This window comes from Cavia porcellus, unplaced genomic scaffold, assembly GCF_034190915.1.
Source record: "Cavia porcellus strain 051 isolate PalLab524CR breed Dunkin Hartley unplaced genomic scaffold, mCavPor4.1 scaffold_16, whole genome shotgun sequence".
In the NCBI taxonomy this organism is placed as follows: Eukaryota; Metazoa; Chordata; class Mammalia; order Rodentia; family Caviidae; genus Cavia; species Cavia porcellus.
Genome location: NW_026947499.1, coordinates 55,055,808 through 55,083,455, shown reverse-complemented (window position 1 = coordinate 55,083,455; position 27,648 = coordinate 55,055,808). Strand labels below are relative to the sequence as shown.

General features: G+C 43.6%; 2 protein-coding genes across 9 annotated transcripts in view; one reads left to right on the top strand and one right to left on the bottom strand.

The window, feature by feature from the left end:
- Positions 1 to 14,155, bottom strand: part of Katnip (katanin interacting protein) — a 193,377-nt gene extending 179,222 nt beyond the window's left edge. For 2 of the 8 annotated variants that reach the window (XM_013141984.2, XM_013141986.2), the window contains exon 1: positions 13,999 to 14,066. In XM_013141984.2, the coding sequence (XP_012997438.1) occupies positions 13,999 to 14,005 (7 nt within the window). In that variant the 5' untranslated portion in view covers positions 14,006 to 14,066. Of the gene's footprint in view, positions 1 to 13,998 lie in introns of all 8 variants that reach the window. The other 6 variants (XM_063226709.1, XM_063226710.1, XM_013141985.3 and 3 more) reach the window with 6 other exon arrangements.
- An 82-nt stretch (positions 14,156 to 14,237) lies between these two features.
- Gtf3c1 (general transcription factor IIIC subunit 1) overlaps positions 14,238 to 27,648 on the top strand; it is a 71,407-nt gene continuing 57,996 nt past the window's right edge. Inside the window, exons 1-6 of the mRNA XM_063226706.1 lie at positions 14,238 to 14,500; positions 17,328 to 17,537; positions 19,830 to 20,006; positions 20,247 to 20,390; positions 22,124 to 22,220; positions 26,530 to 26,653. Coding sequence (XP_063082776.1) covers positions 14,280 to 14,500; positions 17,328 to 17,537; positions 19,830 to 20,006; positions 20,247 to 20,390; positions 22,124 to 22,220; positions 26,530 to 26,653 — 973 coding nt within the window. The 5' untranslated portion in view covers positions 14,238 to 14,279. The remainder of the gene's footprint in view (positions 14,501 to 17,327; positions 17,538 to 19,829; positions 20,007 to 20,246; positions 20,391 to 22,123; positions 22,221 to 26,529; positions 26,654 to 27,648) is intronic.

Here is a 27,648-nt window from a genome sequence, read left to right as displayed (position 1 = left end):
AACTTGGCTTCTTTAATTTTTACTGATGCTGGATTTAGCATCACTGGGGCCAGTGTTTTCCAGCAGAGCAGCAGCTTGCAGTCCATCCCTGGACGCTACAATCATAGGGTAGAATGTGCATGTATTACATAACCTTCTCTGTAAAAAAGTGGGAAGAGGAGAATATATACTCATACTGGCCCAATTTACATAAAGAACTACTTGGGGGCACAGGTGAGTGGTTCCTCAAGGTATATATATATTTATATTGCTTTTATTTTTGAATGATTTCTTTGGGTATATTTCCTATTCAAAAAAACAAACTTAACGCACCATGTAATTTCAGCAAATTTTCAAAACACAAACGCTGCACATTTTGTGCGGACCCTATGTTTAGGAACTTGTAGCACATGAGAGTGAGCACCTGAGATAAGGAAGGGCTTCTCCTAGGCGGGGCTGAATCCTTAATCTTCTGCTTCTGAACTAAAACTGAGGTCAAGTGAGGGACGCCTGGAGTCCCAAGAAAGAAGTAACTTTGCCAAAGGATGAGCCATCTGAACCCCACCTTTTTCCTGTCTCCAGACTCCTGCAGTTTGACGACATCATCTACCTGGCCCATCGGTTTAAACTTTTATTTTGAGATAGAATCTCTGTAAATCACTAAGTTGCCCAGTTCAAGTTGCCCTCAAACTTGGATCCTCCTGCCTCAGCCTCCTAAGCATTCTGATTTTAATATTTTAAACACATAATTATGATGAGAAATGCTTTAGACTGTGCAGTGCAAGGCCCAAAAGGGACAGCAGTCTGACAGCAGAGACAGATGGAATAGTAGCCATGAATTCAGAAGCCCAAAGCTTGCCTAAATGGTATTTTCAGAGGACAAAATGTCTTCCTCTAAGAGGTAAATTTGCAATGTGTGAGAGATAAGAATGAAACCCTGACAAAATAAGTGTTTCTGGAAATTAAAACAACAGTTTCTTAACTATATATAGCCCATGGCTGATTGCTCATTTATTTGAGAGCAAAGATTTTATAAAATGGCTAGAGAAGATAAGAGAGGGAAAAGGAAAAGGTAAAAAAGATAAAGGGAAGGCAAGTCCAGACCTGTCCAGATGGTCTGTCTGGAAATGGAAGTTTTGGCTGGGGAGGATTATACTGAGAATCAGCTACTGTGGCTCCCTGCCGAGGCTTGCAGGGACGTCAGCCTGTGGGATTTCCTATCTTCAACCACAATGCAGCGGGCTCAGAGCAGTAAAGCAATTTGTTCACAGTCACCAAGCAAGCAAGGGAAAAACTTGGGTTAGTAACCAGTCATTTCCTAAATAATAGGGTATAACAAGTATTTGCACAGTATTTATAGTGTAATCAGTCCTGCAAGTAATGTGTATAGGGTATGTGCAAATATTATATGGCATTAGATAAGAGGCAAGAGGATCCTTGGATTTTGGTTTGCATGATGGTCCTAGAACCAATCTATGCAGCTATCAAAAGACAAGCTATATAGCTTTTTTCTTTTATTTTTCACTGCTAATCACTGAACCCGGAGACTTCATAATGAATGATAGTCCCTAGTGGTTTTTTTGTTTTGTTTTTGTCTTTTGAGACAGGGTCACTATGCAGTTTGGGCTGGCCTCGGGCTCACTTTGTAGGCCAGGCTGGTCTCAAATTTGCAATAATCCACCTGCCTCAGCCTCACGGGTACTGGGATTACAGGCATGAGCCACCAAGCCCCACTTCCCTAGTGGTTTTTTAATTTTTTAGTATGAAACAGGGTCTCCCTAAGTCACTAAATTGCCTAAACTGAGCTTGAAATTGTAATCCTCCTGCCTTAGCCTTCCAGAGTGCTTGGATTATAAGTATGTACAATCATGCTTACCTGAGACAACTATATTTCTTTATTTCTATGCCATAGACCTCTTTTGAGAGAACTTCTTTAAGAATGTTTCATGAAAATAACAGAAATCCACAGGACAATTCCAGAGTCAGGTAAAGGCTGGCTTTGAAAGCATGTCTCTCCTTCTGCCTCGGGCCTACAGGCTGAGCTGGGACCCTAAGTACATTCTACCTTCTGAAAACTTGAAGCAATATTCTTGTCATTCCTCCTTTGCATTTTCTGTGTAACTCGAATTCCCGGGGCCCAGTTTACTGCCAAATTACCTGAGATAAACAAAGCATGCTAAGATCCTTTCTTCCTTTGCAAATCCAAACATCAGCTGGCAGCTAAAAATGGTTATTTATAACCTGCACACCATTACTTGCACTTGTGTGGTTCAGAAATTCTTAAGCAGGTGTTCCTTGGCTGGCTTCATAATATGACAAGAGCCTAGGGACTGTGCTTTGCAGTGGCTAAAGAGCAGGCGCTGGGTCACAGCCTGTCTGGTTCAGCCACTCATGTTTGGGAGTCCTATCAGTCTCAACTTCACTTAAGTCTACTGTCAGGGTTAAGAAAACACGCAAAGTGCTTAGCACTGCATGGTACAGGTAGTTATCAGTTCCCACTCCCAAATCTGCTGTATTCTCAGAGACTTCAGTGAGTTCTACTGAACCTTGGCTCCCAAATACATTCTGAATCTGTCCCTTCCTCTTCATCACCCCTCTCCAAGCCCCCGTCTCTCTCCTTGGGCTTTTCTCATTGCCGCCTAATAGGTGTGCAGGCCCTCATTTTTGTTCAGAAGTTTTCATGGCAGTCAATTAAAAATTAGATCACATCACTCACTTATTTGATTCTCTAATGTTTACCTCTGAACCTAGTAGATTCCAAACCTCTTGCCCTAGCTGCCCAGCAGCCTGACATTTTGGGGCCCTCTCCTCCCAAGCTCACACATCTGCAGTCTACCCATTTGCCTCAGGAGGCTTCCTGGATCCCTCAGAGCCTTGGCCTTCTTTCCCTTTCTAGGGGCGCTTCTGGTCTCTGTCCTACATAGGTTCCTCCTGAACTAGCAGATCTCAGTTCAAAGGGACCTACTCCTCCTCCAGCCTTCTGCACTTTAACCATCTAATCTTTCCCTATTAATGTCTGTCTCCCCCACCAAACTCATTTCTGTGAAATTAGAGGCTGCAAGATGGCTTTATTATCACTAAATTCCCCACACCTGGAACTGGGCCTGAACTAGGCTAGGCATCAGCAGCTATTTCTGGAATTGACCAAAGTGAGTGACTGAATTTCTGCATGGATGCTGCCGGTAGGGACAGGAGGAACGATTGCAAATGGCAGTAAAGATTTCATCTTCTCTTGCAACATGCTTTCCTTACCCTTTCCCTTGCTCTTTCTGAGCTGGTGCAACAAAATATGACATAGTAAGTTTGATACTCCATTGGAGATAATTGGAAAATATTGATTTCTTTCCATTTGAAATAGTAAAGATAAGTAAATGCCACACTGCTGTAATCTAATCAGTGGCTTATGTGACAACACACTTCCCAGGCTGAAATGAATTTTGGTCTAGCATTGCATCCATCACACAAACCCCTCAATCTGCTCCTACTCGTTTCCCCAGTCCAGTCCCCACAGAAAACAAGGACTCTGCATTTGGGAGAATGTGTGTAGCTCCAAATGAAAGTGTCTCCTAAGTATTTGCATACCAAAAATGATCTGCAAAACTACCTTGAAAATTATGGGAAACAGTACATGAGATTCTTCAGAATCCTAAGGAAAAGAATGTATTATTTTCCCACATAGCTCATTTTTACTAAGCATCTGTGAAGGGCCAAGTTGAAATTACTTGATTTTTACAGAAGCCCAACAGAAAGAACCTCTTACTAATTGCTATTTGAAGAGTCTAGGACTGCGAGGTGGAGGAACTGATGCCCCTCTGCACCGGTCATGCAGCAGATTAAGAGTCAAATCTGCATCGCCCTCTATCCCACTCCACAGCTCTCATCTGCTCCCCTTCCTCTGTGCAGTAAGGTAGTGGGGTGGTAAGTGGTGGCATGAAGAGGGGAAAGGAGAGCCTAATCTTCCATCCTGGTTTTCCATGGCCTCCTTCTGCAGGTTTAAAATGAAAAAAACTTTTCCTTCAGTTTGGGGGATTGAACCCAAGGCCTTCACAATGAGCTACATCCCAAATCTTTTTCTGAGTCAGGGGCTTGCTAGGTTGCTAAATTTCCCAGGCTGTACTCTAACTTGCAGTCCTCTTGTGGTTCTGAGAGTGCTGGGGCTATAGGGGCGTGCCACCATACCTGGTTTAAAATGAAATCCTGTCTCAAAGGTGGTAAGAGAAGACCTTTGACCTGCATGGGGTTCATAAGCCGGGAGAGCTGGGGAAAGGGGGTGGGAGCACTGGACTGGGACAGATCTAGGTGTGGCTCTCCTATCCCCAACAGCTCTGGCTCAACTCCCTGTGCCTTAGCCTCCACAGTGATCACATCTCCCTGAAGATGAACAAGTGCACAGATGTTTGTCTAGAATCTATAACGTTTAAAAAGACTTTTTTCCCCAGCCAACAGTTAAAGCTTGGGAGCTTTCACATTTTAAAATCCTGAGTTCTAGATTCTTGTGAACAACAGAGAGATCTGGCAGTGCAGGGCTTCTATTCCTGCCTGGCAGTGCTGTCAGGAGCTGAGGGCAGCAGCCTGCCAGATGGCACAGTGCCCTCTGATTCCCACCCCCACCTTTCCTGATTGTCTCTGCCACAGAGGTCAAGTCAAAAGTACCATTTTTTCCCACCATGTCTTGAAGTTTTCCCTACAGTAAGAAGGAAAGTAAAGGTCTGAGCCCAGCAGAAGTGAGAATCACCATCCTCCTCCTCCTCATTATGGCAGCTTACACTTAACAAATGCACTGATCATGTGCCCCTGAGCAAAAGGGCTTTACACTATCGATGCACTCATAACCTGAGGAGAGAGACACAATGACTTTGTTTTTATAGCTGATGTAGAGATGAGGGAGACCCCATGCATCAAGAAATTAGGAGACAAAAGACTTCTTTATGAAAATGAATATTCCACAGTATGTTCATCATTTAGGTGTTGAAAGAAGTCACCATAAGCAACTTGATGAAATAAATCTTAGCCACAGCAGTCGTTTATAATACCTGGACTCACAGCTCTGTGCATTTGTGATCCTCAGGGCTCTGAGATATCTCTGGGCCCCCAAAATGGGATTTCTGAACTACATCTGTCAAGTTCCTTCCAGCTTTAACCTTCTGTGATTTTAGGTGGGATTCATAAAATCTATCTAAATAGTTTGAGATTCTCTCTTTCATTCGTTCATTTGTTCATTCTTTGAGACCGGGTCTCATTATGTAATTCAAGCTGGCCTGGAACTTACTATGTAGTCCAGGCTGCCTTCGAATCCACAAGAATCCTCCTGCCTCAGCTCCCTGAGTTCTGGGATGACAGGCATGTGCCACTACACCTGGCACTCTGTTTTCTTTGGTTGAGAAATATACACTGCATTGCAAGGGTATTTACAAAAGTTTGGTGACCCCTGTAGATGAGTAGATATCTGTGGTGCTCCAACTTCATGCCAGATGCTACCATAACTCAGCTATCCCCAAAGAACATGTTAAGTCAGCGTCCAACAGCCAAGCGTGGGTGACAGTGGGCTCCAAAGCAAGGTGAGAACTGGGAGAGTGACCTTGCAAGGATAGAAAATGGGAAGGGAGCAGGAATGCCAGCTGAAAAGCAGGGGCAGTCAGGTGGGGAACACAAAGGCAGCTAGGATAGTATATTATTATTGAGACTGGGCTGACCTATTTATTCCCAAGGGCAGTGTCTGGGCAAACCACAGTTGTGGACAAAAAGATACCATCTCATGTCTCTAGAAGCATGGCCTGCAGGCTCAGCAGGAAGCATTTTCTCTGGTCTTTGGAGATGGGCCAGCAATTCACTGGAGGACAAACTGGTTAGCTCTTTCCTGGTTGTAGTGTCAACCCAGCAAATACTCAACTGCCAAGACTTAGATGTATAAAGGAACAAGAGTGGGCTTTTCCCTTTGATGGAGAAAGACACGGAGACCCAAATATTTGATGCAGCAGGAAGCCTGGAATCCTGCCACAGGAAGTTTGCACTCCAGCCAGTGCCTGTCCCTGCAACTTAGAGGGCAAATGTGAGTGAAAACACCATGGCTGGTAGGGAACACAGCCTGGGCAAGGCAGGAGGGGCACAGAACATGATGTGCTGAAGGGACAGTGGGATTCCTGAGGTGCCTCGTGCAGGCGTGAAACCTGATGCCTTCCGGGAAGCCCGACATGCTCAGTGCAGCACATAGGCAGTTTGTGGACAGCACCACCTGCCAGAGGGGTCCAACCATTAGCACATGCCCAAGATCAAGGGTATGGCCACCAAAGTACCTCTTTTAGCAAGAGACTGAAAAACCCAGGTTTTTATGTGAAGTCACTGTTTTGAATATGGAAAAGTACATCTACAGACCCAGCACAGCCCAGTGTAAAACCTCTGGGCAGGAGTTGGATAAATGGCTAAAGATGAGGCAGGGCTGGGGGGACTCCTTCCCCAGAATTCTCCAGTGGAACCTGACACAGCCAATGGTTAAGGCTGCAAAGGCCAGGCTGTTCAAAACCCACAGTACAGCAGAAGCCACATTTTATTTTTATGCAAAGTGCTCAGGAATCAGCTTCAAGAGCCTGCTTCCGACCAACAGCACTCTCCTTATAAGCCCTCTCTCCTAGGGCCCAGAAGGTAGTTAACTCAGTAGTACAGTGCCCATCCAGCTCTACAGTGGGGTCTTTTGAACTATTTCTTCTACCAGCTCAATGGCAGGTAATCCTGCAGGGGTGAGAACCTGGCCACCTACAGGCTTGAGATGTGTCTTTGGGACATACTACTGGGTGTAGGCTTGATTTGCCTCCCTCCTGGCTCTGCTACCTTCTAGCCATGTGGTGTAAAATAAACACTATCTCAGTGTCCAATTGAGCTATCTTGTGAATTAACTCACATCCATTATGGCAGCAGTTGGCACAATTACCTGGAAAGGGTCCCAAAGGAAGTATTTTTGGCCTTGTGGACCACATGGCCTGACACAACTAGTCAACTCTGCCATTGTAGAATGAAAGTAGCCATACACTACGTGGATTCAAATGGGTACAGCTGTGTTAAAAAAAGTTTATTTACTATGGCAGAGAGAGGGCCAGCATGCTCTCTGAAACTGGATGACTTTTACAAATGTGACCTTGGCACTTCCACGCTGGAGTCCAGTTACCTGTTTTCTGTTTGTCTAACTTTCTTATCAGACCCATGAAGTCCTTAAGAGCAGAGAGTAGCTTCCTTTTTTCAGAAAGTACTACACAGCATCAAATGTCATGTAGGCCATGGGGATTGCAAAACTGCCTAGTTAACACCAGAGTAAGATTCTGCCTTTAGATGCCCAGGGCTCAGGTACCTAACGAAGAGGAAAGTTGGCCAGGAAGGTGCTGTGTGGCACTGGAAAGAGCACCTCCCCCTACTTGGGGTACGCTCCATGTCTCTCACGGTGAGGGAATTATTCCCAAGCAGAATTCTGATTTGGTGTGAAAAGATTTCGTTGATATTTTCAAGAAGGTACCCCAATTAGATACTTACAAGAAATCTGCCAACTTTTCAACTAATTCAGATATCTGCCAAATAATTCAAATATTTGAAAAACAAGAAATTATGGCCAAATAATCATGATGAAATCTTTACTTTGTAACCTCTGATATAAAAATTCAACTTTTATATTCTCTACCACACATCTATTTCTTAAATTATTTTTTAAATTTAGAGAAAAAAACTGAAATTTCAAAACAATAGTTTACCCATTGTTTTAAATTATTCAGAGTACAAGATATAGGCATTAAATTCTCCAAACAATATCAACACAAATCTTTCTTTCCAATGAACTAAGAGAAATTAGTAGTATAACTGTCTTAACTATCCTACACACTTTTTCTTTGTTTTTCCCTTTCTTTTCTCTTTTCTTCTATCCTAGTTTCTCTTTTTAAAATTAAATTTTTAAACTTGTATCTTTAAAAAATTTAATGCTACAAAAAAGCTCTTTTCTCCCCCAATGCTGGGGATCAAGCCCAGTGCACTAGAGAGGCTGGGCATGCTCTACCACTGATCTACATCCCCAGCCCGAGAAAAGTTCTGAGAATAATACAATGGATTCTCATATACCCCTCACCTGGATTTCACCTTAGCATGAGATCTCTGGATCCCAGTGCACGGAATGCAGTGAAATGTTGAATCACTGAATAAATGTCATAAGGAAAAATAAGCAAAACATAGTGTGCCAAATTCCTATAAGCTAAAATGATGGGATAGAATGGATGCTGAAGCAGGAAGGAAACAAAGAACAAAACACAACTGGCCACGTGTAGTGGCCCATATCTGTAATCTTAGTACTTCAGAGGTGCAGACGCAGAGGCAGGAGGATTGCTCACATTCGAGGCCAAGCAGAGCTATACAGTGAGACCCAGTCTCAAAACAAAAAAAAAAAAAAGAGAGACAAACAAAAACAGTAGACACAGAGACTTTAAGGCGGTGGTGGTGAACCTACGACACACATGCCGCAACAGACTACTTATTAAAAGTTCTAAAAGAAGGGCGGGGGGTCTAGTTCAGTGGCACTATGGGCCTACCTGGGAAGTGTAAGTTTCTGATTTGATTCCCAGTAAAAAAATAAAAATAAAAAAAAATTAGAAAGTTCTAAAAGATTCGCTACCACTGCTCTAGCGTGTACATACCTATCTGGCCTGCTGAATCTGCACTTTGACTTTTGTTTTCTTATTAGCTTTTGCTTGGTTTATTTTAAAGAGTAAGAGAAACAGACAAATCACTAGGAGCCCAGGTAAATATTACACAAGGACAGAAGACACCAGATGCGCTGACAGTGTATTTTCAGCAAAATCCTACTGATTCAGCCATTGCCTGTTTTGCAGTTTGGGATTATTTGGACAAGTGTGACTAAATTTCATCTTGGTATTATTAATTCTTTGGGAAAGTTTGCTAAGCAAATGAACAGTGTATACAGGGGAAATGTTGAATACTTGCTCTGAGGGGAGCAAAAACAAATGAACAAGTTTAAAATCCTAATTATATTAATGTAAATTTTTGTCTAATTATTATGTTCCCCAAAACCTGAGTTTTTTATAAACCACCTCAGTGGGAAAATTTTGACTTTAAAACAAAGATGAACATTTTTATGGTTGGAGGACAATTTCTCTGTCAATGACCTTCATGTAAATAATAAATGTCAAATACTGGGTTTTATTTATACAAAGAGTGGGCTAATTACAAATGTTATTATTTGTTAGAGAGCTTTATCAGAAATAACTCTGTCAGCAGTTTGAAGTCTATCCATTTGCAAATAATGATACCATCAGCTACCATTAGGTAGTACCACTTTCTTGTACATCAGCCAGGCTGTTAATGGCTTTCATGGACTGCCTTGCTAAACCCCACAAAACAAGCAAGTTTCATCATTTCATTGCACTAGCAGGGAAACTAGTGAAATAATAGGTCAAAGAACATAGCTGAGATTCAAACTCAGGGCTATAAAGCCTCCTTGAACCAAAACACATTATATATCCTGCATTAACTGCTCAAAGGCAAGACCAATGGGTTGCAAGAAATGTGCAAAGTTATGATGATTTGCAAAATAAGCCAAACTACAGTCCAGTTTGGGGATATCTGTTAGACATTTAAGCTTATATGAGTTTAGGAAATAAATGCCTTTCTAATAAGGACAAGTTTGGTTTATCTAGTTGGCAAGAATTGTGATTCATTAGAGCATGATTAATTTTAACCAAGAGATATGTGCTTGTAAGAATCATGTGTAAACAAAAGTTATAAAAGTTGGAATGGAAAACAGGATTCTTTGAAGGTTAAAATGTAATCTCAGGGTAAATACTTTTTTAGAGTAAATGTTTGGACTGCGGCCCTTCCAGGGGGAGAACCACCAGCAGCTCCTGAGGTCCGTGCCATGTTGGAACTTAGGATGCTGGGAAGCCAAGCAAGCAAGCAGCTCCCCTCCCTGGTAAGCGGCAGTGGCGTGGCAGACTTGGCCCTTCCAGAGGGAGAACCACCAGCAGCTCCTGAGATCCACACCATGTTGGAACTTATGAAGCTGGGAAACCAAGCAACCAGCCTGCCTCCCTGCTAAGCAATAGTGAACCTCTGGTGCACAGCCTAGAGTCAAAACATCCCATTTCCCCTACCCCGATTCTCCTGTCCCCGCCATTAGCAAGTGGGAACCAGAAACCTGAGAATTTCCTGGGAGGTTGATCCTAGCAAGTAAGGGGGATTTCCTTCTACCATCTTTCTGAAGGCAAATATTTTTATTACTGTTTTGCTCTATTCTGATTAATGGTACTGCTCTATTCAATATTCTATTTTGATTAAGTTCTATAATGTTCTGTATTTCATTTTATTTTGATATATGTGATTGAAAGAACAACTATTATAAAGATAACGAAATATACTGTGATACCTATTACTGTTATCCTGGTAACCTGCTGTGAAGTTCTGTACCAATTTCACTGTACGATCTTAGTTGGTTTTATTCTGTCTTGCTCTGTGGTATTTTATCACTTTCAAAATAAAATTAACAAAAAATAAATGTTTCTGTTATGAAAATGGACAGATTCCTCCACAGGGTCATGATAATATTATTCTAAGAGTGTAGAGATGATAAATAATTAGAATAAAAGCTAGGTGTGCTATACTCTGTAATCTTACAACTCTGTAAGACTGAAACAGGAAGCTCACAAGTTCCAGTCCAGCCCGAGGAACTCAACAACCTAGCAAAATGCTCAGTATTACATTAATTAATTAATTAAATAAAAAACACTGTGGATATAGCTCAGTGTAAAGACCATGGTCCCAGTATGGGAGGCGTAGTGGAGCATAAACTAGATTTCTTCAAAATGATCAGTAGTCAGTTATATCCCAAAATGTACACCACAGATCCTAGGAGGAGGAGGAGTCTATAAAGAAATTATTTTCATATGTCTAAGACCTTTCACCACGTTGACATTTGTACTAATGCTGCAAACCCACTTGTGTATCTGGTCAGGCTGGATCTTCTTCATATACAGCAGCCAAAACAGCACAGTTATTATGGATGTTGCAGCAGTAATGAAAGTCTAGCTGCTTGTACCATGAATTGAGGCCATGGTGCCAAATTACACTAGTAACTTTTATATTCTTTACTGCCCCATACAGTAAAATCAGCAAACAAATCATTTTCACTGAAGAATGTCCTGATGAAACGGTAAATAAAAAACTTATTAACTTTCAGATGAGGACTCATGTTTTCAATACTGTACCCTGTGAGAAAATGGAATTTACACATGAAACTCTTCTGCTAGAAGCCAAGAAAGACAGTTGAGACCAGAAAATACCTGAGCAATTGCTTCAGTTGCCAGATGAACTAACTACATTTTGTTTGAAATGTCATTTTTGTTTGAATGAACAACAGACAAATTATAGTTATTCAGACTTTGGTATTTAGCACATATTTTCTCAGATATGAATGAACTGAACCTGTAACTCCAAGGAAACAACTGACAGTTATTTGTTGTCAATGTGTCACTTAAGCTTTCAAGTGAAAGTAACTAGAAAATATGTTGCCATTATTTTCAGTGTTTTTTTTTTTTTATTTGTTTTTTTTGAGACAGACTCTTGTTATGCAGTTCAGGGCTAGCCTTGAATTTACTATGTAGCCCAGGTTAGCCCTGAACTCATGGTGATCCTCCTGCCTCATTCTCCTAAGTGCTGGGATTACAGGCACGTGACAACCTGCCAGGTGTGATTTTTTTTTTTTAGTAGTAGATAATGACATTTCCAATGCTACCACCTGAAAGATGCGCATAATTTACAGAACATTTTCAAAATAAACAATAGCTCACTTTATAAAATCATATATGAGTAAAATAGCCAATCAAAGGGCGAGAGGCTAATGGATTTTATAACAGTATAAAAGTTTATTAACATAGTTTTAAAATACCACGGTTGTGACTGATCTTTAAGAAACTGCCTCTTATGAAGATTCATTGTATCAAGAGTATACAGGGGCTGGGGATTTAGCTCAGCAGCATAAGCACCTGCCTTGCAAACAGGCGGTCGTGAGTTTGATCCCTGGTATTGATTAAAAAAAAAAAAAAAAAAAAGAGTATCTACAACTGTCTGAAATTCTCAATGTATAGCAGCCAAAACAGCACAATTGTTATGGATGCCATGGCAGAAATAAGAGCCTAGCAGCTTTTTATTAAGCCAGACATAGAAGAGACTTATTAAGATGTAAAATGAGGCCACCTTATTAATATTTTAGGGACAATATACTTGTTTTTCATTAAAACTATTATTCATAAGCTGGTCATGGTGGCACTTGTAAGACCAAGGAAAGAGAATCATAAAATTGAGGCCAGCCAGGTCATAGTGAGACCCTGTTTCAAACAAACAAACAAATGTTTGAGGCCCGCCTGGTCAACTTAGCAAGAACCTCTCAAAATTTAAAAAAAAATCAATAAACAAACAGGTCTAGAGATATAGCTCAGTACTCCCTGGGCTCAATCTTTAATACATTATTTATATCCATAAGTAAGGAGTTTATCATTATTTCAAAATAAACACAGCCTATGTTTTTTTTGGTTTGTTTGCTTGCTTCTTTGGTTTTGAGACAAGGTCTCACTACGAAGTTCAGTCTAGTTTGAGGTCCCTTTCTATAGGCTGGCCTTGAGCTCACTTTGTAGCCCAGGCTGGTCTTGAACTTGAAGCAACCCTCCTGCCTCGGCCTCCCAAGTGCAGGGATTACAGGAGTATGCCACCAAACCCCATCTTTGTCATTTATTTTTGAGATGGTCTCACTGTGTACTTCAGGCTCATCTTGAACTTACTTTGTAGCCCAGTTTGCCCTCAAACTCACAGCAATCCTCCTGCTTCAGTCTCCTGAGCACTAGAATTAAAAGCGTGTACTATCACAATCAGCTTAGTTTTAATCTTCAATATATATGATAAATACCATAGATTTTATATATAAAAACACTCTTTTGAGGGAAGAACACAAAGCTATCTGAAGTTATAAAAGATTTGAGAACTACTGTATAGCAACATTACACTGATTTTTCCGAAGGGTAGGCTAGAAAAAGGCACTTTTACAGTACCTCAAAAGTATAAAAGGCAAAAGTGCCTTTTAAGCATATGGCAAAATGCTCGACTAAAAACATTTTTCAGCCGTGTGGTTGTATATACCTGTAGGAGGCTGCGGCAGGATTGTGAGTTTGAAGCCAGTTTGGGGTACACTATAAGTTCAAGACCAATCTGGACCCAGTGAGATTCTGTCTCAAAAAAACTAAAGCCAAACAAACAAACACCAACAAGTTTTTTTTTTTCCACAGAATGCAGCTCCCCAGAAGTGTGGGATAGTGATGTAAGATGAATAATGATCTGAACTTTAGCATAGACCTACTAGTCTCCCTCACATTAGCCTTCCCATCTGCAAAGTGAATGCCAACATAGTGACTCCATAGCCTGGTCCTGGCCTTCAGAATGACTTGCTATCATGGTCCCAAGAAGCAATTGGCACGAGCTGAGTGAGCAGCTTCCCCTTCAAATGGGGAATCAAAAGCCCAGTCAAGCCCACTCAATTTGCCCATGCAGACATCGGCACTAGCAACTTCTAGGTAAAAGGCCCCACAGAACCGTTCTAATCTCAAACTCTGTAACTCAATTTCAAAGACAATCCTCACTCATTCTGCCACTTGCTGGTTGTTTGGGCAAGTTACTTAACTTTTCTTAGCCTTAGTTTCCTCATCTGTAAAATAGGGTAAATACTGACTTCAAATGACAGTTATCGCTACATTGCCTTTCCCGCCATAAATCCCCTCACCAAATCCGGGCCAGTACTGAGTTCTCACCGCTCCCCCTGCCTCTCCTCCCTATTCCCGACCACTCAGCTTCTCTTCCCCTCAAGTTGAAGACGATTTTGGGACAAGCAGTGGTGGTTCAGAGGGTCTACGAACAAACGTTAGGCCTGCACAAGACTCACGAGAGACGAGAGACTAATCGCCCAACCTCCCGGAGGGGCCCACGGACACTCACCATCCATACCTAGAGGCGGTGGTTCCGGTTGCTCGAACCGGAAGTTGCCCCTGTACTGTTTGCAGTTCCCCTGGTTACTGCAGGGCTCCGGACCAATGGTGGTGGACCGCCATTCATTGAGCCCGCCCCCGGGGCGTGACATCACGTTGCTTGGAAGCTCCCCTGTTCCCTAGGTCCGACCCGCCTCCCTGGGCCGCCGCTCTCTGTGCGCAGGCGCGCAGGATAGGGCCCCTTTGCGGTTTAGTGCGCAGGCGCCCCGGGCGCTGCTAACTGTAGAAGCAATGGACGCGCTGGAGTCGTTGTTGGACGAAGTGGCTCTGGAAGGGCTTGATGGCTTGTGTTTGCCTGCTCTGTGGAGCCGTTTGGAGTCCCGAGTGCCTCCTTTTCCGCTGCCGTTGGAGCCCTACACGCAGGAGTTTTTGTGGCGGGCTCTTGCTACGCATCCGGGCATCAGCTTCTATGAGGAGCCTCGGGAGCGCCCCGACCTCCAGCTGCAGGACCGGTCAGCGGCCAGGCCCGCGGCCCGGGATCTCATGGAGCTGGGAGGGGGCGAGAAAGGGGGGAAGCGGAAGAAGGACCGGGGATCTGGTGGGGGAGGGGGCGCGAGCTCGATGGAAAGGTTAATTTGGGGTCCTTTCGGGTCTTGCAAGGCCCAGGGGTCTGTGAAGTTGCGGCGGCGGGGGGGGGGTCCTTTTATGTCTGTGTGTGTTTGGCGGGGGTGGTGAGCAGAACTGGGACGGAGGTGATATTTTTCGGATTTCAAAGAGTATTCCCTTTAAAGCGAACGATAGGATTGAAGTAGGGAGGTAGTTCAGATCATAGAGGCGGGGGACAGTTGAATTCCACAAACCTTTGTGAAGCGTTCATTCGGCGTCAAACTGGAGAGCTAAAGCAACTCCATATCAGCATAACAGCGAGATTAGCAGAAATGCTAATAGCTGATGTGGGTTGGGAGCTTACCGTGGACTGGGTGCCATTCTGAGACTTTGAGACCTTCAAAATTGAATTCAAGTGAACCTGTGAAGTAGGAACTGTAGTCTTACAAATGTATAAAGGAGGAAACTGAGTAACAGAGAGAGGTTAAAAAACCTGCCCAGGACGGGGATTTAGCTCAGTGGCCTAAGCTCTACCTGGCAAGCACAAAGTTGTGAGTTTGATCTCCAGTACCAAAAAAAAAAAACAAAAAACAAACAAACAAAAAAAAAAAACCTGTCCAAGGTGCTGTGGTGCTGAGTGACTAAGTATTGATTTTAACCCCGGCGGTCTGACTGTGGAATCTGCTCTTAATCCACAATGTGAGGATCTGGGGAGCTTCTCAGAGATAATAATGGCTAAGACAAGATTTAAGGTTGCATTTAGGCCTTCATTTGGCAAGATTCTCTGGACAGAGAATGGCAAATGTGAAATCTGGATGGGAGAGAAATAAATTCAAGTTTGGTCAAAGTGTAGAATTGTAAGTAGAGAATGAGGACTATTAGTTGACACTTACATACATTCCTTAAGATCTGGGACATTTAGATTAGCAAGTTGTTTATTTTTACAACAACCTGGGAGGTAGGTTTTGTTATCCCCCTTTTTCTGAAGAGAAAATTCAGGCACAGTGTGAATTGTTCAAGGCCAGACTAGCAGGAATAGATTTCAGAATTTGAATCTAGGGTATTCTTTCTATTCCCACTCTGCCCTGAGCCAAATTAATTAACAGTCATTTGATCCACTTAAAGAGTTCTATCCAAAAGATAGTAGAAAGCCACTGAAAGGAGAATCAGACTAAGGACAGAGGGAAGCTGAGAGATTTATAGTACTATCCAAAAGATAGTAGAAAGCCACTGAAAGGAGAATCAGACTAAGGACAGAGGGAAGCTGAGAGATTTATAGTAATCTAGTCACAAACACAAACAGTGGTAGATTGGCTTGTCACTGGGGTTGTGGGAATGAAGGTTGGGGTTGTGGAAACAAGGCACATGAGGCAGAAAAGTGAATTTGGAGACGCAAGTAGATCTGAAAGGTAAGGAAAGGTAGGAATCGCCTTCTAACCCAGCCTCCCTGTTGGGGCATCTGAGTGACTATCCACCTTTCACTGAGATAGGGAATGCAGTATGTGGTTGAATCTGGCAGAAGGGGGATTAATGCTGCTGTGCTTTACGACATACTGAGTGTGAGGCTCCCTTGGGTGTCCATGCAAATGTTAGTAAACATTTGGCTTCTGAGAGTGAAAGCAGGCCAGAGGGAGGGGCTGGGTTAGATCTCTGAGTCATCCCATATAGACGATAATAAAAGCTGTTGGCAAATAAGATCCCTAGAAGAGAATGCATCATGATTAGAGGCTTTCAGACACAGCTCGTAGCTGCACCTACCTTTCAAGTTTGGGTGGAGGCTACATCAACTTCAAAAGAAGAATAGGAAAATATGATAGAAGACAGGCCAGAGTGGTGCCCTGGAAACGGGAGAAGACAGACATGATTTGGAAAGAGGGTTAGGGTCAGGGATACAGCTCAGTGGCACAGCATCTGCTTGGCAAGCACAAGGTTCTAAGTTCAATTTCCGGCACCCAAAAAAGAAAATAGAGGGTTAAGAAGTTGGAGGTGGAGGTTCCAGAAAAGGCAAGGAAGAAAAAGGTGAAATGTGAACATGGAATTTAACCTCAGCTAGTCTACTGCAGGATGTGGACCAGAATCCAAAAGAAAACATGATGATGTGGCTGACTGGACAAAGGAAGAAATTTAAAGCAAAGATGTCTTTAATTATTGATGAGAAGCAACTAGAAGTGTCTCTTACCTAGGTGGGACTTGCATAGAATTGGGGAGAGGTAGTCACACTGTTTGGTCTTATGAAATTTAAGACGTTTGATAGACAGTTGAAGACACTGAATTGATGCTTGGTGGAAAAAGGAAATACCAAAGGTGAGAATTGTTAGCATGCAAGTGATAAATCTGTAAAAATGGATGAGAGATAACTAGAGAGATAGCTGGAGAAAGATGTAAAAATGACAAATGAAATGAGGAAAGCTTGGAATCATTCACTCCAAACTTAGTGGTCTAAAGATTGGATGCTAGATATGGAGGGAAACCAAGAGCAGGTAAGGTGATTTTGATTGACACTTAAAGCTTCTACAGCTTCCGGGGTAGTGTGGGGGAAATCCTAGAAAGGTCTGTGTTCTGTGGGATAGGAAGGCAGGAACCTGTTTGTCAGGACTATCTGCATTTGTAGCACAGGAAAGCTGAGCAATCTCATCTCTCTGATCTCTGCTGGAGGTTGGGAAATAAAAATATTATGGGTGTTCATTACTTCCAGTGCCGACTGGAGTTTAGTATTTGTGTTTTTCCTTTTAGGTATGAAGAAATTGATTTGGAAACTGGAATTTTGGAGTCCCGGAGGGACCCGGTCCCTTTGGAGGATGTCTATCCCATTCATATGATCTTAGAGAATAAGGATGGTATTCAGGGCTCATGCCGGTACTTTAAGGAGAGGAAAAACATTACCAATAACATCAGGACCAAGTCTTTGCAGCCTCGTTGTACAATGATGGAAGCATTTGACAGGTAACTGATTTACAGACTCAGAAATGTCCAGGAACCAGGGCTCTGAGGTCAGGCATAGCCAGAACTGAGAAAGTGTCGTGCATAGCCTCAGGGAGTGTCTGAGTTCACCAGCCCTGCACTCAGCACTGAGCCAGAGCTTGGCCTTCTTCACTCCGCTGCTGTAGAGCTGGCTAAAATTGAGGTCTTATCTTTCCTTTTTCTTTGTGTCTGCAGTCCTAGGCAGCATTTGCATGGCAGCTTTGTTTCTCTTATCCTAGCAGGACCCTATTCTTCCCAGCTGTGGCCTTGATGAAGTCTCAGGCAGGGTCTCATTTTTCCAAGTAGCTAAAGCCAAATCTTTTTTCTCAACCACTCAACACCTTCTTTTCTGCTGTTCAGGCTGGATGGGAGAAGTTGGCAGTGTGACCCTTCGTAACATCCCCTTTCTTCTACTTGCAGACTTTTTGTTTTGTTTTGTTTTTTGGTACTGGGGATCGAAATCATAACCTTTAGCTTGCCAGGCAGAAGCTTGTGCCACTGAGCTAAATCCCCAGCCCCTACTTGTAAAGTTTCCCACATATCCTTCCATTCCTCTCTCATTTGGGTGGCCTGGGCTGTGGTCTAGATGCTTCTCTTCTTCTTTCCCTGAGTTCAGCTCTCTGTGCCTCATGCTGCCCCATCTCTGTGTCCCTTAGCTTGTCTGTCTCCTGAGTCTTTGCTTCTGCCTGTCCATTGATGCTTCCTCCTTCACACATGGCCATGGCTTACCATCCCACCAGAGCTATCTTATTTCTCTGTTTCTCTCTTTTCAATACTGGAGATTGACACCAAGAACACTGTACTGTTGAACTGCTGTTTTTAATTTTGAGACACTGTCCTGCTACATTGTCCAGGCTGGATTCAAACTTGCCATTCTCCAGCCTCAGCCTTCAAGTTGCTGGGATTACTAACCTTTCTGTTGGTACCGTGTCTTCTGTTATTAGCTATCCCTCTTTTTTCTTTTGACTCTTTGGGGGTAGAAATAAAGTCATTTGGTTATGGGGCAGGAGGAAAGAAAACTGCTAGCCTGAGCTGATTAGAGGGACCCCTAATGACCAGGTGTCTGTAAACAGCAAGGCACAGAAAGGGGCCGTGGTCCCAGATAAGACCGTGTATTCTTCTGTATAACCCTGTGGTGACTCCTTCATCCCTCAGCTGATGACATGAAACCAAACGTGGTGTGAGGGTTGGGTTCTGTGCCAGCACATCCCATGGCAAGTCTCATGTGGGGCCAGGGTAGGAGCCCCGAGACAGTTTGAAAGCAATGTGCCATTCTGCCTATGCCATTGATTTAATTTTGTCAGCAAGGCAGTGTGGCGTCTTAACCTGTAAACAGTGGGAAATGCACAGTAAGACACAGGCCTCCATGGAAATTAGTGTTCTCATTTGTGGTACCTTGCAGTGCCTTGTTCACACTATGTTGGGCATTTGGGGGCATTTTTCTCACATATTGAGTCATTTGGGGAACTGATGGCTTGTTCAGGATCTGATCCTCAACAGTAAAGTAAAAAAAAAAACCCACAGTTCAGATAGTTTGATCCTGAAGTTTGTTTTATCAGTCTGCTTCACCTGGCGAGGTCATTCACCTAACAGTTAATGTGGAGGTCCACCACAGTGGAAGAGCTTTTAGAGCTTGCAGTGATAACAAATAGCCTGCTGTGGCGAATGAGCCTTGGGTCCACCATCACTGTCCTATTATACACACATGATTCGAGAGCAAGGTGCTCCTGGTGAATAAGTTGACAAGGTACCCGCTGTTATGGCACTGGTGTTTGAACAAGGGAAGCAGACAAAAATTTCAGAAAAAGAAGTCATTTCTGAGAGTGCTAAGCTATGAAGGCTGTAGGAGAGGTTTGGGGTAGGGCTGGAAGTAGTTGACAACTCAGTGTGACTGAGTGATGAGAATGAATCAGTCACCTAGGAGAAGGCCCAGGAGAAAAGCAGCCAGGCAGAGGAAATAGCTTGTTTTAGGAAGAAGAAGGCCCTAGGGGAAGCCACATCATGAAGGGTCTTCCAGGCTGTAGTGAGGAGCCTGGACTTGGCCTATATAGTAAGTCCTCAGAGGGCTTGAGGTAAAAAAGTTACACTGGCTCTGTTCATCCTGTACCCTGTGCCCTGCCAAGACTCTGAAAACTTGCCTAGGTGAATTTGGGGGTATTGTGAACTCAAGAGAAGCAGAAAGTGATGGTTCTGAAAGCTTCTACTTTTTCATTTTCCAGATTTTTTTATAGTCAGTTAAATGTATTTCTGCTCCTGGTTTTTTCTGACTTCCAGGTGGGGTAAGAAGCTGATCATCGTTGCCTCCCAAGACATGCGCTATCGAGCCCTAATAGGTGCAGAGGGGGACCCTGATCTGAAGCTCCCTGACTTCTCCTACTGTATCTTAGAGCGACTTGGCCGCTCCAGGTGGCAAGGGGAGCTGCAGCGAGACCTTCACACCACTGCTTTCAAGTACGGGAGGGTTTATTTCTTGCTTTTCAGTGATGGGGCTCACTGGTCATTGTGCCCTGTATCCCAAATGCATGGCTTTGTTTGAAGGTCATTGTCTCACAGTGACTGTCTGCTTAGGTTGGCTGGATGTGCGTGTACAGGGAGTGTCTCTGGTGTTTATATCCAAGGGAAAAACCTGTACATTATGAGAGTAGAGCTACCAGTAGGCAGAATGATACAGCCTGCCCTCTTGCGCCACAGGGTTGATGCTGGGAAGCTTCATTATCACAGGAAAATTCTGAACAAAAACGGGCTCATTACGATGCAGTCACATGTGATCCGATTACCTACTGGAGCTCAGCAGCACTCAATCCTCCTGCTTCTGAACCGGTTCCACGTGGACAGGTACGATTTGTAGAGAACAAAAATCAGTTACTTTTATATAGCAACCATGCATAGTTGCAAAGTTATAAAGTTGCATGTTACGTAGTTGCATTAGTTACAAAGCTGTGGTTGAATTTTGTGAGTTTAATATTGGGCATTTTTGAAACATGCAACCATAATCAATTTACATGGATTCAGTGATGAGGTTCTACTAAATGTTGCAGTACATCATGTTGCTATTCTAACTGAATATCATAGTCCAAACAATACAGCAAGCTGACCAAAAATGTACATTCCCTTCTGAGGACCAAGGAGTCTCTGAGAGTGAGTTGATTATCTTTGACTGTAATCTTTGCAGTTGGGGTGCTGAGTACCTGGCATGGGATTGGGGGTTGGGGCTCTGCTCCCAACGCCATTCTCTCTGTGGGATGAGCAGAATGAGGAAAGCTGAAGTGGGACCTAGGAGAAGTGCTCTTGGGTGAGCAACCTCCAGACTCCTGGCCTCTAGCACTCCAAGGTGGAGCTGAGCGGTGCCAAGGGATAGCTGGGAGGTGGGTCAGCATGGTTCTCTGGACCATGGAGAAAGACCGGCTTTCCTCTGGGCAGTCTAGTTCCTTGGCCTTTACTCCAGGAGCCAGATGCACCCTCCAAAAAGGTGGGGAGTAAACTCAGTATTAAGTGTAAGGGCAACAGTTTATAGTACCCATTTGATATGAATGTATAAACTGTTGACTATGGATTTCCAGGAATGAAAATCATGTCTGTCCTGTTAGATGTTCTGTTGATTCTGATTGGCCTACAAACATGTACACTGTTAAGACATCATAAGTTTCTAATCTATCTTCTAGTTTATTGCAGAATACAGTATTGGCAAATTCACATTTTAATTAATCATGGAATCAGTTAAATAACTTTACTAAACTGGTAACTAACATAGTTTATGATCTATAGAGAACTGAGGGTAACAGATATAGGGCAGGTGAAAGAACATGGATTAAACTGAGATCTGTGTATCCATCTTTGCCCCTTACTTGACAGAGACACTTGTCCTCTTTGAAATACTGTTTCCTCTTGAGTGAACACATGATGCTTCATATACATAATAGTCGGTACACAGTACAACCTGTCATTCATTGATTCTCATTCACTAAGAGCACGCGTATAGTTTTTGGATCCCATGCTTTCCTTTCTCAGACTGTGACCCAAGCCTAGCTATTTTTGTCCAACTGAACTGGCAGCAAGGTACCACCATGCACCCCTCCCAACCTTCTCTAGCCACCTGCCACCGTGAATACTCAGGTCTTTTTACCAGCTTCTTTTGTTGGCTATTAGCTTGAAGGTGTTTGCCATGACATTGATTTCATAATAGAATTGAGATGGAAGGTGAGATTCTTTATGAAATAATCCCCACTCTTTTTTCCCAGGTGATTTCTAAGGAAATATAGCAGATGTTTCCTAAATGTTAAAGTACTATAAAAATGTAAGATACTTAGAGAATCACTTCATTAATATTTTAGAATCCAGTTTGTACATTGGCACTTACTAGGTGACCTTGAACATGTGACTAAACAGCTCTCACAGTCTTTCCATCTATAAAATGTGAGAGTTGGGCTGAATGATCACTGAAACCTAGGATGAAGGTTCTTCAGTTAGTTATGTTGTTATTTAAATCTTGCTTTGTCATCTTTGAAGAGCAAGTGGTGCTTTGCAATAGGTGATACTTGACAAAAGGACCGGGCTTGTGTTTCTTGCAGGAGGAGCAAATACGACATCCTCATGGAGAAGCTTTCAGGGGTGCTGAGTACTCGGAGTAACCGGATCGAGACACTGGGCAAGCTGCGGGAGGAGCTGGTGAGTGTGTGAGGCCTTCCTGGGTGCTGGACTGGCTTTGGTCCTCACATAGTTTGGAGGCCTGTGTCACATGTACATTAAACAATTGCCACCCAAAGCCCGTTGTGCGCTTGAAACAAGTGGAATTTTCCTTTATTGCAGTCAATGAGGAAGTGCTTAGTCTTTCATTTACTTCGTGCTCTGTACTGACGTATGTTACCTCCAGGGTTTGCTCTGCAACTTGCTATCATAGTGCATGTGGGAGGCCGAATCTTGGCATTTTGGGGTTTCCTTCCATAATGAAACTTGTAATTTTGTTCCTAGTGGTTTTACTCTGTAATAACAGTGTGACTGTGCTGAAGAGGAGGAGCAATAACATAGAGTGAAAAACAGTTCTTTTTTTGTTTTGTATTTATTCATTTACTTATTTTTTGAGACAGGATCTGACTAGATAGTTCAGGCTGGCCTTGAACTCACTATGTAGTCCAGGCTGGTCTTGAACTTGCTGGATCCTCTTGCCTCAGCCTCCTGAGCGCTGGGATTATAGGTGTATACAGCCATATCTGAATGAAAAGCAGTTCTTGTCTGCTTCCACCTGGGCACAGAAGAGGAGGTAGGGATAAGAGAGAGTAAGAGAGAAAATGTGGAGGGGCACTTCTCCCAGACTGACTCGGATACTTCTCTGTAAAAGCCAGGGAAAAGCCAGTGTTAGAAATAGGAGGGAAATAAGATCAGCCCATAGGTTAATCTGTAACTTAAAATTTGAAGTCAAGTTTCTTGAGTACTAGTAAACAATCCCCAAAGGAACGTGGTCTATAGCAGTGATGGTGAACCGTTTAGAGCTTTCAGTGGTAACACACATGCGCCGTAGGTTTGCCACCCACTGGTCTGTAGCCTGATTCTGGACCCTTGGCCGTCCTTATGTGTCACTGGGTGCTGCATCACTGGAGTTGTAGTTTCTGATTTTATTGTTCACAGGGGTAGACTGGTACATATGTGCATGCCCAGTCTCTTCAAAACAAAGGTTACAAACTGGAGGCTTGTGGGTAAGACTTCCCCTATTAAAAAGAAATTTGATCTGGCTTCTTTTAAAAATTGAGATCTCATAATGAAAGGCCTCCAGCTTCACTTGAAAAGTCAGAGACTGCGGCAAGCCTGGGCCTGCAGTCACTTGACAGTAGTGAGCTGGAGCTAGTTGTGCATTGGCCAGCCCCCCACACTCCCCTAGTTACTGCTCCCGCTCAATCACTGCATTTGTTACCTGTGTATCCTGCTGTTTGGGGCAGCAGAGTGTTTCTTGGGATCTGAGTCTCTGTCAGAAGTGGAAAATAAAAGGTGAACTGAAAAGAACTCTCAGAAGATCCTTCTAAATATGTGAGAAATTCCTGCACACTTTGTTCATTTGAGATAGGGTCTTGCTATGCAGTGCAGGCTGGCCTTGAACTTGCTTATGTAGCTCTGACTGGCCTCGAACTCACAGTGATCCTCCGGCCTCCACCTCCCAAGTACTGGGATTACAGGGGTGCTCCACCACACCTGGCCCTTGGCAGGTGCTGGAAATATGATTGAGAAGGAAGATGGAGCCAGATCAGGAAGTTCTCGAATGCCAGGTTAAGTAGGTGGGACTTGACCCCTGAATCTTTACCTTGAGAACTGCCAAGAGAGTACAGTATGTGTATGGAGCAGCATCCCAAAGAGAGGTGTTCTTTGGAGGATAAGCTGCTGGGAGTGGGGGGGGGGGACTGGAGCGGGTGGCAAAATGCTGCTCTTGGCTTGGCTGGTGATTGACCACAAGGGCTTGAGTTGTTTGAGGAGCATTTTGAAGTGAAGCCTCAGGACTTGGGAAGTAGCTGAGGTAGGATGTAGAGGGGAATGAGGAATTGTCGTAAGGTGAGGCTCATGATTTTGGGTTGAGTGGCTGCCACTTGTTGAGGTACCTGTGAGGGCAGGGACCTCATCTGTCTTCCCATACAGAACCCCACTGGGCAGACTGTCTTGCTCCCAGTAGTTCTGCAGTTGTGAACATTTGGACAAAATACAGAGTGGGAGGGCTTGATGGTGCACACCTGTAATCCCAGCACTCGGGAGGCTGAGGCAGGAGGATGTCTGAGTTTGAGGCAGCCTGCACTACTTAGCAAGACCCTGTCTAAAAAAAAAAATTACAGAGTGAAGTGCAGAAAGAGCAAGTTTGGGTGTGGGGAGGCATATTGACAAATCTGATTTTAAGATTTATTAAGTGTGAAGAGGGATGTTTCCCTGGTGATGTCTAATCAGCAGCTGGCAGTAGGGGGTCAGAGAGAGCAGACTTAATTAGCTTATAGGTGAGATGGATGCCATGAATATGGAAGACATCTTTTTAGGTGTGGGGAGACTACTACTACTGCTTCCTTTATCTTAGGCTTCATTTTCTTTGTGTGTGTGTGTGTGTGTGTGTGTGTGTGTGTGTGTGTGTTATTAAGACAGTGTTTCGCTGTGCAGTTCAGGCCAGCTTTGAATTCGCTTTGTCGCCCACGATGATCCTCCTGCCTCAGCCTCCTGAGTGATGCATTACAGGTGTGCACCACCCTGCCCAGGTGTGCTGCTTCCTTTTTGCTTGGTGAACTGTGCAAATCTTGCTGGCAGCCCCGCACTCCAGAGGAAGGTCTGCACCACCTACCTGTACCCCCCAAAGGCAGGTCTGCACCGTGTTCCCTTGCTTAGGATGGTCTAGGGCTTGGTGCTGCACGCTGAGGGCTGGGATTTGATGGATAGGTTTCCATGGGGTCCTTCTGTGATGTACTAGATTAAAGCTGGATGGTATATACAAGCCAGCACATTTGCCTGAGCCATGTGGGGCTTACCTAATGCTTTGGATAGCTGTATGTTGTGGCGCCCAACAGCGAAGAGTGCTGGCTGGTCTGAGAGTGTGGTGGTGGTGGTAACTCATGCACGTTTGTTTTCGTGTCAAGCAGCACATGGTTGTAAGTACCTCCTGCTGTCCCTCCCAAAACTGAGAGCAGGGTAACTGGCCTTGTTCCTCTGGCAATTGCAAAATCACATGGCAGCAGCAGCTGGGAAGGCTATGAATGAACCAGATGGGCCACGTGTAGAAAAGGATTTTAGTAGCATAGATTTAAGATGTTTATTTTCCTCATAAGGATGACTGGAGAAAAACAATAAAAGAATTGTGGTAAATTGTCACCAACCTTTTGTTTTATCATTCAAGGGTCTGATAAATAGCATCCTGGTGACCACATTCCCTGCCTCTAGGAGTACTGGTCTTTGACTCCACTGGCCATTTTTTCCTTCCTTGTTGTTTTGTTTTGTTTTGTTTTGAGACAGGGTCTCTCTATAGTTCAGGCTGGCCGTGAACTCATTATATAGCACAAGCTGGCCTCCAACATTCAGCAATCTTGCTTCAGCCTCCCAAGTGCTGGGATTACAGGCATGTACCACCATGCCTGTCCAAGGAGCTGCATTCTTAGCATTGGCTGCCAGCTCGTAGCTTTTCAAGAGAAGCCAGACTGGCTTTGTTTTAAATATGAAAGCTCTCATTTTTCCATGTTAGCAAATAAATTGCTTTTTTAAAAAAATATGTAGATTAAAAGGCATGACCTGCCCAGGAAGCGGCCTGATAGCTTCCTACAGTAAGGAAATGTGTAGGACCTTAGCGTTGTAGCAGCCTTGCCGAAGCCTAAGTGACAAGTTGGTTGTACTCTTCACTTTGAACCACCTTATAAACAGTTTTATTAAGTTTACCCAAGACCTTTGCACTGAGCTACATCTGCCACCATCTCCCCCCCCACCCCCGTTGCCCCTGACAGGATCTCACTAAGGTGCTAAGTTGCCCAAGCTAGGCTCAAACTTGTAATGCTTCTGCTTCAGCTTTCTAGAATGCTAGGATTACAGGTGTGTATCACTATGCCTGGCAGAATTTTTTTCATCTAACCTTTTGTTTATTCCACTAAGAAGTGTGTGTGTGTGTGTGTGTGTGTGTGTGTTTTATTAATAACACTCTCACTTGGTTAAAAAATTCAAGCAATTTGAAAAGGTTTCAGGTATCTCCTCCTTCTCTTCTCTTACCTTCCTTATTCCTACTCTTCAGGATCCCTTCAGGCAAATCTCTTTTACCCTCCTATAATCAAAATGTAGAATCATTTTTTTACTGCTCTCAACCTTGTTTTGTTTCCTTGACAACATAGCTTGTGAATCTCTCCTCATTAGTACCTCCAGTGTTTCCTCATTTAAGATCATCAGTTAACTCAGGTCCTGAGCTCATGTGTGTTTACCTGACTCTCTAATAGTTTCCAATGCCTTGCTCAACAGTGGCTTTAATTTTGTGTTTTGGCAGGGGCTGTGTGAGAGGACATTTAAGCGTCTGTACCAGTACATGCTGAATGCTGGGCTGGCCAAGGTGATATCCCTTCCCTTACAAGAGATTCACCCAGAATGTGGACCTTGTAAGACCAAAAAAGGTAAAAGCAAACTCAGCTTCTGTGCCCAGGGCTCGTGGGCTGACTGACTTTTCCCTTCCCTTCTGAACTCCAGCCCTGTTTCTTGGGTTACATTTTGCCTTCTGGTATGATAATATCATGTCCTGATTCAGGTCTTCACTGCCTGTTGCCTTCTGCGCTAAAGGTGCCCCAACAAATGTTCACTGAATAAAAGCAGCTCTCACGCTCAGCAAATGTCTAACTGTGGGTATCCCCTGACATCTTAAACTGTGGTATTAGGAAGCAAGATCACCCTTTCCTCCCCATACACAGCTGCTCTGCATTCTTCGCTAGCTGTTTGAAAGCAGGCATGTGTCGCTTAACAAGGGGAGCATACTCCAAGAAGTGCGTTATTGGTGACTTCATCCTTGTGTGTGATAGCATTACCTACGCAAACCTAGATGCTGTCATCTAGTCACAGCGTGTTGCCTCTTGATGCACCTGCAAGATGCAGTAAGCAAGTGAGATGTGAGGCTGCTGCTGGTGGAACAGGGCAGTTTATGTTAAACTTTTTTCTATATAAGGGAAAGGATTATGCTCTTAAAAAAAAAACCACAAAATTTTAGTAATACCCAAACCAGCAGTATAGTCATTTATTGTCATTATCTGATATCCAAGTATCTGGTACTGTGGGTCAGATTTTCTGCCATTGTTCCATGGTGGAGGGGTGGTTTCAAAATGATTGAAAGAACCATGCAACCCAGATCCTACACATGCGCAGTTTATAGTAAGGCTCACCTGCCTACAGAACTCTAATGCTGCTGCCGATCTGACAATAGGTGGAACTCAGGCAGTAATGGGGACCAGCTGTAAATACTGCTGAAGCTTTACTTGCTGCCCGCCCCGCCACTCAGTCCTGTTGTACCACCTGATTCCTTACAGGCTGTGGATCCTCTAGTGATTTATGGCCTGGGGTTGGGGGCTTCCTGCTATATGAAACTACACACTATACTTTCATATGACTGGCATTGCAGTAG